At 47.3% G+C, this 11471-nt stretch overlaps 1 protein-coding gene across 1 annotated transcript; it reads left to right on the top strand.

The window, feature by feature from the left end:
* The first annotated feature begins 319 nt into the window (after positions 1-319).
* FOXI3 (forkhead box I3) lies at positions 320-5126 on the top strand. Its single transcript, XM_037528873.2, is given in 3 exon segments — positions 320-389; positions 392-943; positions 3793-5126. Coding segments are annotated over 3 exon segments (1233 nt in total). The 3' UTR covers positions 4404-5126.
* The last annotated feature ends 6345 nt before the right edge of the window (positions 5127-11471 follow it).

Raw genomic sequence — 11471 nt, 5'->3', positions numbered from 1 at the left:
CGGCGCGAGGGTTTCGGCGCGCTCGGCGGGGATGCGCGGGCAGGTGGGGCGTGGCGGGGGCGTGGAGAGCCCCGGCCCGCGGGCCGCCGCCCAGCCCCGGGCCGGGCCGGGAGGAGCCGCGCCGCCGACGGTATAAGAGGCCGCGCAGCCGTCGCTTGGCGCGCACCCGCCGACCCCCCGGCCGAGCACCGATCGCCCAGCTCGGGCCGAGTTGGGGCCAAAGCGTTGGCCCCCCAAGGGGATGCTCTCGCCCGAGCGGCGAGGCCAGCCCCGCTCTCCCCTCGCCGCGGCCGCGCCGCACCCGCCGACGGCCCCCGACATGGCTCTTTACTGCGGCGACAACTTCGGCGTGTACTCGCAGCCCGGCCTGCCGCCCCCCAACGCCGCCGCCGCCCCGGGGCCCCCCCGGCGGCCAGGGCGCCCTACGGGCTGGCGGACTACGCCGCGCCGCCGGCCGCCGCCGCCAACCCCTACCTGTGGCTCAACGGGCCGGGCGTGGGCGGGCCGCCCGCGGCCACCGCCGCCGCGTACCTGAGCGCCCCGCCGCCGCCGCCCCCCGGGGGCGCGGCCGGGCCCTTCCTGCAGCCGCCCAGCGCGGCTGGCACCTTCGCCTGCGCGCAGCGGCCCTTCGCGCAGTCCGCGCCCGGCACGCCCGCCTCGCCCGCCGGGCCCGCCGCCCCGGGTGAATTGGGCTGGCTGTCCATGGCCAGCCGCGAGGACCTGATGAAGATGGTGCGGCCGCCCTACTCGTACTCGGCGCTCATCGCCATGGCCATCCAGAGTGCGCCCGAGCGCAAGCTCACGCTCAGCCACATCTACCAGTTCGTGGCCGACAGCTTCCCGTTCTACCAGCGCAGCAAGGCCGGCTGGCAGAACTCTATCCGCCACAACCTGTCGCTCAACGACTGCTTCAAGAAAGTGCCCCGTGACGAGGATGACCCAGGTGAGGACCGCCGGGCAGGTGCCTCCCTCCCGGGCGGCTGCGGGGCGTGGGTGGGAGGGGGTCAGTGTGTGGCTGGCTTGAAGGTGCGCGTGGAATCGCCTCGTTCTAACTGGGAATGGGAGCTGGTGGAGGAACCGTGACCCAAATCTCATCTGATTAGGGTGAGGGGAAACGCAGAGGACAAAGAGGAGTATCAGGAACTTCGAAGGAGGACAGGGTGTTCAGCAGGTCTTTGAAGAAGAGGGTCATGTTATAAGGAGGTAGATTAGGAATGAGAACCCAGTGAGCTCTCAAGTGGATGTATTGGAAGTATTCAGAACAGCTGAAAATCCGAAAAAGGCGGTGAGGGAGAGAGAGGAAAGGCCAGCTATTCGTGCTGCCCGTGGGCGCACTTCCTTCTGCATCAGGTTAGTAAGAATCCCGTGCCCCTGAAAGAAGTACTGTGCCTGCTTGGAGAGATGATTTGAGGGTAGCGCACAGGCATCAAGAGATGGGCAGAGGGTTGGGAGAACTTCTGCTGGGTGCTGCAAAGTTCTTTGTAACTTGTTAGAAATGTAAAAGTGAAACCCCCAAAATTGCTTTCGTAAGGTATGGGGTAAGGAGGGTTGGGTTACAATGGATTGTAAGGTGGTGGTTTCTCTATTACTTGAGAAGTGGAGACAGAAAAAAGCTCAAACACAAGACAGAAACTTGGAGGTTTCAGAAGCAGCCTGGGAAGTGGAGGCAGAACTGGATGGGAAAAAAAGAGAAAAGAAATAAAGCCATTTTATTTAGTTTCAGAGATGCAGAATTTTGTGTAAATTATGGTAATATTTTGGAATGCAGAATGAACAGGTACCCGAAGTCATTCTAGGGCAGTGCTTTTCACTAAAATACAGCACAAACCACTTGTGATTGTAAATTTTGTAGTAGCCAATGAAAAGGAAAAAAGTATAAAACGAAACTGGCAAAAATTATTTTAAGTATCTTTGGAGAAACCCAATATTGTTTCAACCTATAATATATATGAAAGCAATTACTGAGATATTTGCCATTATCCTTTCGCTACTAAATCTTTAAAATCCTCTCTTTCTATCCCATGTCTCAGTTTGGACTAGCCACATTCAAGTTGCAACAGCCGTATCATGCATGGTTCCTGATCGTTTTGGACAGAGCATACAGTTCTAGAACATGCATCAACCTGATTTAACTTCTCAGTCACCCAAGGATCACTTATAATTTGTCATGTATATTCCTCAGGACTTGGTCAAACGTTCAAGGACATATTATTGCCAGTGTCATATCAAAACACTTAGTACCAAGGTAGCCCAATATGACTATCCTATAGCTGCAGGTATTTTTATTTAAATGGTAGTTACATGAACACATTTTCCCCCTCCTGCGTCTATTTGCAGAAAACATGACAGGGGAAAATGGGTGAAGGAGGTGTACGTTCGAGTTTGTAGAGCCAGCGTAACCCAGTGAGTAGTTACTTAAGAATTGTGAGTCTAGGGGCCTCCCTGGTGGCGCAAGGGGTTGGGACGCAAGCTATGAAGCTCTCTGCAGCCTCTGCAGTACGAGTTTAATCCCAGCCTACCAGGGAGCTTCCCACATGGCGCAGCAGACCTCTCCTGGCTTGCCCACTGATCCCCTCAGCAGTGTATTTTGGTCCATCTGCCTGTTCTGTTCCCCACTCTGTCTCTGGTGACTCCTCTCACCCACCCCCCCCACACACACCTCTGGCCTGTACCCCAGCTTTTGTATGCATAAATAAATAAATCTTAAAAAAAAAAAAAGAATTCTGAGTCTAGAGCCAGTTGCTTCAGTCCTGGCTCTGCCATTGCTAACTGGAACTGTGGCTGGTTACTAGCCAGTATGCAGCTCCGTTTCTCCATCTGAAAAATGGAAGCAGTAATACTGCCTGTCTCTAGAAAGCTGTGAGGAGTAACTGAGGTTATCCATGTAAAAGCTCATTATACTGTAAGTTCTTAACAGTACTTTCAGATACCACAGTTTGTTTTCAGAAGTGAAAAAAGCTGTTGGGAGATAAGATCTCCAAGATGATAGATCTTTTCTACTTCAATTATGGTAGAGAGTGAGGGAAATTTTCTGAGTAGACACTAGCATTGCAGGCTTTAAATGATCTGTGAGATTTGCCCAGTGGAGGTAAAGCTTGGAAGAAATGCAGAGGCTCCATCAGCCCAAGATGAGGAGGGAATATAAGTAGATTCCAGAAACTAGCTTGTACTTCAAATATATGCCATCCAAGGTATTGTTAAAATAATCAGTTGCTCAGTAAAAGTTATTGTCATTGTTCAGCAAGGAGGAATAGGTATTTAAAGTTGCCTTTTCTGTGGAGTACTTTTTTTTTTTAAGGGGGCTGAGATTTGTATTCTTTTAGTGAAAATAATTATGCCATGCTGTTTTTCTACTGCCTGCCTGTGTGCCAGCTACTATACAGAGATATCATTTAGCCCTCACAGCCAGCCTATGATATAGGTGCCATTTTTATACCTATCTTGATAAGTGAAGAAATGGAGGCTCAGGTTGAAGTAGCATCAGAATTTTATGGTTTCAAAAGGCTGCACACTTTGGATCTAGAAGAGGACTAGGATTTGGTTTTAAGATTCAAGTAGTAGACATTGCTAGGAGAAGGTGAAGTTGTCAGACATGTTCATTCCAGATTTTCCCTTGAAGATGAAGAATAAAACCTCCCAAAAAGATATATTTAGACAGGAGAGTAAACTGAACATCTTTGTCAGCATTTAACAAGAATCTGCTCTCCTAAATATATGGCTTAGTGAACACATGAAGCTGAAGGCATGGACATAACTAGATCTTTCTCTAACTCACCTTTCTCATTTTCATAGGGAAAGGCAATTACTGGACCCTGGATCCCAACTGTGAGAAAATGTTTGACAATGGGAACTTCCGTCGGAAGCGAAAGCGTCGCTCTGAGACCAGCAGCAGCTCTGCTGTGACCACGGGGACATCAAAATCAGAAGAAGGATTGGGGTCTGGAGTGGGTGGGAAGCCAGAAGGAGACAGCCCCTCTTTGCTGAGGCCATCCCAATCCCCAGAGCCTCCCGAGGGCACCAAGAGTACTGCCTCCTCCCCTGGAGGGTCCATGCTCAGCTCTACCCCATGCCTCAACACCTTCTTCAGTACCCTCAGCACCTTAAGCGTCAGCAGCAGTGGGAGCACCCAGCGCGCACTCCCTGGGAGCCGCCACCTAGGGCTCCAGGGGGCCCAGCTGCCCCCTAGCAGCACGTTCTCCCCCAGCTCCATCTCGGAGGCCTCGCCAGACACATTGCAGCTGAGTACCAGCAGCAGCAGCACCAGCGGCAGCCAGAGATCTTCCTATTATAACCCTTTTCCTGCCAGCAACAGTGGGGGGCAAGGCGGCCACTTCAGCAGCCCTTTCTACAACTTCAGCATGGTCAACAGTCTCATCTACCCCCGGGAAGGCTCCGAGGTATAGGGTGCTGCTTCTTAGACTTGAATATGCACACCTGAGATTTTGTAGAATGCAGATTCCAAGGCAGTAGGTCTGGGGTAGGAACTGAGGTTCCCCATTTCTCTGGAGCTTATGGGTGATCTCGTGGTCCACTGTGTAACGTGGGGTCCCATGGGCATGGTAGACAATTCTTTGTATAGCCCAGCAGGCTTTCATAGGTTTCTCTGGATCAGGGTCTTCCTGGAGAATCCACCTCACTTTCCTGGGATAGTACTTATGAGTCCTGTGAGGAGAGGGACCACGTCTGTTTTGTTCATGACTGTATCAGGGTTGCCAAGCTCAAACACATCCAGGGCCAGCTTAAAAAAAACCTCAGTGAATGAAGTTATTCGATAGGAAAAAGGTCAGTTGGCTATAGGTGATACTAACTGGCTAAGGCTGCTGTGGGCAGCTAATTAAGCTAGTGATATCCTGCCTGGCAGCTTTTGGATTTTTCTAGAAAGGTCAGATACCTCTACTTTTTTTTAATTGAGGTAACATTGGTTTATTACACTCAGATACCTTGATTTTTATAGGGATACTTCCATTTGTGTTCTTTGCCTCTAGAGTTTTAAAAATACTATACATCCATGCTCTGCATAACACTTTGGCCAATGATGGGCCATGTATATGATGGTGATTACCATTTCCTGTTGCCTGCTGGCATGGTAGCCTCATACATGTCTTGTTTACTTCATCTCTTGATATTATCCTCCCCAGCCCCCCCCCCACCTTTGTATTTCATTTACTCTTGTTGTTTTGTCCATTGTGGCCCCTAAGCAAGCAGTATCTACTGCTATTGTTAGGTTTGCACAGCAATGCATTTCTCAGAAGGTGTCCCCGTGGGTAGTGACACATGACTGCACTAGGAAACACAAGGTCCTCGAGCTGTATATATCCAGCTCACCATTCCCTTCTGCTTATGCCCAACATCACCTATATGGTGAATTCTAATGGCAGTAAAACTGCCCAGGCAAGCCCTGTGTGCCAGGTGCTGCTATAGACACTTGACATGTATTAACTTATTTAATCCTCTCCAAAACCTTGGGAGATATGTATCGCTATTCCTCATGTTTCATATGAGGACAGTGAAACTCCAAGATGTTAGGTAACTTGCCTGGGGCCACACAGAGAGTCATGGAGCCAGAATCACATCCAGTTGGTCTGGCTCCAGAGCCAGGAAGCTCTGTATTCTAGTTCCTGAAAAACAAAACAAAGGCACCAGCCTCAGTAGGCAGAAATGGAGCACGATCCCATGTGACCAAAGATCCTGGTTGAAATAAATACCACTTGAGACATTCCCCTGAATAGCAAAGAGGGACATCATCTCTGCCTTTCTTCTGCTGTCATATTCCTGAGGTTTGGGGGGACCATTGTCCCAGGTAGCCTGATGTCCTATCCCTTTTATCATGTGTCCTGGATTTTTCATTTTTAAAACAAAGTTATCAGAATTTAAAAATAGTTTTTAAATGGAAATTTTTTAAGTTTTTAAATAAACTGTCATCAAATTTAAAAATATTTTTAGCATTTCCACTTCTTACAGGTACAGCTCCTTTTGAATAATTTTTATGGTCACCCTTCCAGTGCCCTGCAGAACACCTGGTACATGACAGACTCAGCCACTGTTTCCTAAAGAAGTTACTCAAAAAACATTAAAATTTGGAGAGCTGTTGATTTGTTGGAACAGAGTTCCTTGAAGACAAAGAAAATATCCTATACAAATTGTACCATGTTGTTTTGATATGAGCATTGCTGGTTTGGGATATGAATTATTTTAGAAAAAGGAACACATAAGTACATTTGTAAACATTTTTAACTTTCCCTGTGTATTCTTTTTTTTTTTTTTGAGACTCTCACAGCGTTCCTATTAAAATTTTATTTCAAAATATACATACATAAAATTATTAATAGTTAATTGAGGTATAAAATATCACCATTACTTCTTAAATATGCAGGAAAACAACCAAAGAGACTACCTACCCGTCCCCCATATTGTGTATGCCAAAAAAAAAAAAAAAAAAAAACAATTTCTATGGATATTTTTCTATGTGAAAAATCATATGGACTTTTATATTGTTTCTAACACAATTCTGTGTTTGTAAATTAATTTATAATGTGAACTGGGAAAAACATTTTTTCCCCAAGAAAGCTTACTGCATGCTGAGAATCACATGAAATAAACTAAGTGGGATGACTTCTGGCTACTTTTAGGCATTGCTATTTTTATCTTTCGATTCCTCTAATGGAGAGAGGTGGCCTGGCACTGAAGCCACCACTCTGATTTAAGGGAGTGACTGATTGTTATTAGATTTGTTCCACCTGCCCGTATTTGAAAGGGCTGGAGTGAAACCATTGTTAGGAACAGAGTAACAGTACTGTTATTTAGATCAAACAACTTCAGTGTACCAGTGTGTTGCAGAATAAGACAGTGCTGTGAGGCCTTACCAGCTGGCTGCTCTCTGTGGAGAGCTGCAGCTTTGGCTGTTGTCCTCACTGGTGTCACAGACAGCCCATCATCTTCAAGGAAATTGCTTGCAAACTGCTGAACTTGACTTCATCTAGAAGATACCTAGAAGACAATCTAGATTGGAATGTCTCAGCATCGGCACTGTTGATATTTGTGGCTGGATAATTGGTTGTAGAGGTTGTCCTGTGCATCACAAGGTGTCTAACAGTATTTCTGGTCTCTACCCATTAGATGCCAGAACTGCCCCTATCCTACTCCCTAGTCGTGTGTAACAACCGATAGAATCTCCAGATATTGCCAAAAGGCCCCTGGAGGGTAAACTTAAGCTTGGTTGAGAACCGTGATCCAGATCAAAACCCACAATTTGCCAGTGAAAATAGCCCCCATACTCCCTCATACAAAGCCCTGGTGCTAGTAATTGAGCCATGAATGAATTAGGCTTTTGGGTTTCAGGTACAGGACAGTTTCTCCTAAAGAAAATCAGTTGTGAACGATCCAATTATTCAGGCATTACTCAGAGCTAAGATCTTCTGGTTTGCCTTGTCACATGGAAGAATAATTAAATGTGCTACTGGTTACAGATTTTTATGGTAGCTCCCCTTCTTGGTATCTAATTATTTCTGTTAATGACAAATAGGTTGGCAATAATTTTGACTAAACAAGCTATCCAGGTTATAGGGGAGTGGGGCAGGCATGAGGGTTTCTGGAAAAATTCTTTAAAAGAACATGATTAACCTGTATTTGGCAGTATCAGAATCTGGGTGATTGATATTAAGTGCTACAGCACTGGCATTTATGAGAACAAAGGTGAAGAGAAGAATCTACTCATCAGAACAGCAAAGGGCAGCATGATGGTTTAGTCCCCACTCCCAGGGTTGGGGAAACTGTTATTGGCAAGTGTCCATCAAGGAACTGACCTCTCTGGGTATAGGATTAAAGGGGAAGGGATGAAGTTGCTTGTGCTTGTGATGTTTTGAGGTCAAAGTTTGCACCAGCAATCCAATTGGCATCAATTTCCTGCATATGGGACATTTTCAGCCTGGAAACCAGGTCAGAAATTCTGAATCTGTGCTAGATTTAAGCATTCAGGATGGTGCTGAGCTAGGTAGATGATGGATCCAAGGCATGTACTTAGGCATCCTTCTTTCCCTGGAAACTAGAGACTGAGGTCAAATTGCAGCCCACACTGGGGCTAAAATGGGCACATGTCTAACTTTAAAGCAGCTGTCTTCTGGCCTTCTAGGACCTAGTGTACCTTCCAGAATAAGAAAAGGGCAAAAAACAATTTGTAAAACTAATCAAGTTTTTAGTATCCTTCTTTTAAAAAAAAATTATTTATGCATATAAGAGCAGGTGTAGGCCAGAGGTGCAGGTTGTGGGTGGTGAGAGGATTCACCCAAGACAGAATAGGGAGCAGAACAGGCAGATCTACTAAAATACACTGCTGAGGGGAGCAGCTGGCTAGAGAGGAGAGGTCTGCTGCGCCATGTTGGTAGCTCCCTGGCCAGCCAGGGATCGAATTAGTGCTGCAGTGGCTGTGGATAGCTTCATAGAGTTGAGACTTAACCCCTTTCACCACCAGGGAGGCCCTACTTTCCTTCTTGATACTTACAAATCAATTCTTGAGCTTACTGGAAGAAAGCAAGTAAGGAGCCTAGAGGCTTGGAAAACTATACCTTTGTACCCTTTCTCTCCCCTCCCCACCTCCACTGCCCCGCACCCCAGTCCTCAAGGGCACTCACAAGTCTCTCCCACAGCAAACTGGGTTAAGCTTTGGCCGCAGGACTTCACCTTGGCCCCTGGACTTCAGAGGAACCTCCAGAACTGCTTCCTTTCTCGAGAGAGGACTTGAAAGGAGCATGTGAGGTCCAACTGGTTTTTGTTTTCCTGAGCTCTCTAGTACTAAAATCCTGAAGTTGTGAATAAAAAATTAAAACAAACAAACAAACAAACAAAAACACTGGTGGTGTCTTAAGGCCAGGCTTTGCTGGGTTTTGAGGTAGAGACCTAGAGGCCAAAGTGGCCTGCTCTTTTGTCATGGAAAGCAGTCCTCTGGGGCACAAGGCTGGGTGACTGGTGCTGAAATAAGAAGGAATTTCCTGTCAGAGTGAAAACAAAAAAGGTCAAAAAAAAAAAACAGTTACCTAATGAATTCCTCTAGGCTTTTTTTTTTTTCCCCTTCCATTCATGTTCAGGGGATCATCCTGAACACCTGGGTGGCCTGGGGGGGATTCCTTTATTATCTTTAAAGAGGAAAATGTTATAATAATAATAATAATAATAATTCATTTATGGCACTGTCCTAAAATATATTCAATATAAAATAACTATATTAACCTTCCCAACAGTTCTCTGAAATAGGTAATATTGTATACTTTACCAATGTGAATGCTGAGGCCACAAGGAGTTTGTATAATTGGGTTATGTTAAAAAAAAATCTAAGAGTTTGCCTCTTACAGGTGGAATTTGGATTCCAAATCAGGCCATTTGATGCTAGAGCCCACCTGCACTAAACTGACTATACTCTCCATTTTGAAGAGAAAGGAGAGAAACTGAGAGGTTAAGTGAGTTGCCTAAGATCGCACAGTTTTGTTGGTTGCAGATTTGGGCCTGGCACTCAGGCTCCAGTCCCTCTGGCCCTCTTCAGGGATGTACCCTTCAGGCATTTCATTTGTATGCTCCCTGAATGGGCTTATCTGTCTGGGGCTCCTTCCTGTGGAAACAAGAAGGTAAGCAGTGGGAAGGGAAGTCACATTTCCTTGACATGGTCTCCTTTACAGGATCAGCCAGTAGCCAGGTGAGAGGCCCACATCTCGGGCTATGAAGCTGCAGAGAGAAGATAGGTGTTGATTTGGAACCTTGTGTTAGGGGGAAAAGGCAGTCCCAAAGCAAATTCCATACAGGCTTTGTGGACTCCACCCCCACCCCAGGTCAAAGCCAAAGACACTGGGAACTCCAAATCCCATCACCACCAAAGGGAAGGTGGCTGGGACCTGAGGGTGGGGTTAAGCAGCCAGGTGGATACAAAAGGCAGACACGTGGGCTTTGGGGGCGCTCTCCATTTTGGGGCCCTCGGCCAGCTTGCGGCGTCCGTCTAGCTCTGAGAGTGACTTTGGGGTTTCCAGGTCGTCGGATCGGGTAGGACGCATTAAAGACTTTATTTCCCTATTTTCTCCCTGAGTTGTACATTTTCCTTATTTCTTTTTCTCTTGTAAATAAACCTTTTATTAACCCTTTTGCGTGTGTCTGTAGTGGAGTATTCATAAGTCCCTTTAAAGCGCGCGGGTGAGGACCCACAGCCAGGAACCCGTTTAATATCGGGGTTGCTCTATAACACTTGGACCCATAGGAAATTTATCCATGGAAGTAAGCAAATCCTCTCTGGAATCAGGTCCTGTGATGGGCATTAAGGGTACAAAAATGACAAAGTCCCATGCAAACCCTTAGCAAGCATGGGAGGAGGGGCAAGAATAGATGGGAGCAGGGTAGGGAGGATCCACGTGGTTGGATTGGGCATCCCTCACTTAGCTTCCAGCCTCCAGAGTGAGAGTTAGAACAATTCAACCTCTTGAAGGAAGTGTTATAGGACAGGGAGAAGGGCAGCCCAAACCCTGCAAACCTGCCTATTCTAAATGGGTTCCACCCTGTTATAGAAGGGCAGGCAGTTCCCCCTGTCTTTGGCTGGAGAAGACCACAGCTCCATCATGTATTCCTTCATTCCCTTCCTCCCCCCCACCCCCCACTTGATCAAGCTGAGCCCTCTTCAAGGATCCCAGTGCCTCAGAGTCAGTTCCCTCAGACCCTTCCCACTCAGGGTGAATTCTAGCACTGCAACTGCCAACTTTCAGCCCAGACCCCAGGCAGGCAGGGGACTGACTTATTTACACTGCACTTCAAAAGAGGCTCAAAGCTCAAGAGTGAGTTTTCTCCTCCCCAGTTTACCCTTTTGAAATGCCTTAAGCAAACCACAGTTTGGGGAGCCCTCTGCTCCATGTTGGGATTAGAAACCCGGCATGGGGTTGAACGCTGTACTGTGAAGCTGTCTACAGCCTCTGCTGCACGGGCTCGATCCCTGCCGGCCAGCCAGAATCCCACATGGCGAAGCAGACCTCTCCTGTCTCGCCCACTGCTCCCCTCAGCAGTGTATTTCTTCAGTCTGCCTGTTCTGTCTTGTAAGTATCAAGAAGGAAAGTAGGGCCTCCCTGGTGGTGAAAGGGGTTAAGTCTCAACTCTATGAAGCTATCCACAGCCACTGCAGCACTAATTGGATCCCTGGCTGGCCAGGGAGCTACCAACCTGGCGCAGCAGACCTCCTGTCATGCCTGCTGCTCCCCTCAGTGGTGTATTTTGTCAGCCTGCCTGTTCTGTTCCCCACTCTGTCTCTGGTGAATCCTCTCACCCTCCTGTGCATCTGGCCTATACCCTGGTTCTTGTATAAAATAAATAAATAAATATTTTAAAAAAAAAGAAGAGCTGCACCATCTACCTCAGAACCTCCACTGTCTCTTCCCAGAAGACTGATGTCAATGTTATCCATTATGTTGCCCAACAGCCTGGGAGGGTGAGTATAATTGCCTCATACTACA

This window comes from Talpa occidentalis, unplaced genomic scaffold, assembly GCF_014898055.3.
Source record: "Talpa occidentalis isolate TD23 unplaced genomic scaffold, MPIMG_talOcc4v2.1 talOcc4.5, whole genome shotgun sequence".
NCBI lineage: Eukaryota > Metazoa > Chordata > Mammalia > Eulipotyphla > Talpidae > Talpa > Talpa occidentalis.
This window is presented reverse-complemented; position numbering and strand designations above follow the sequence as displayed.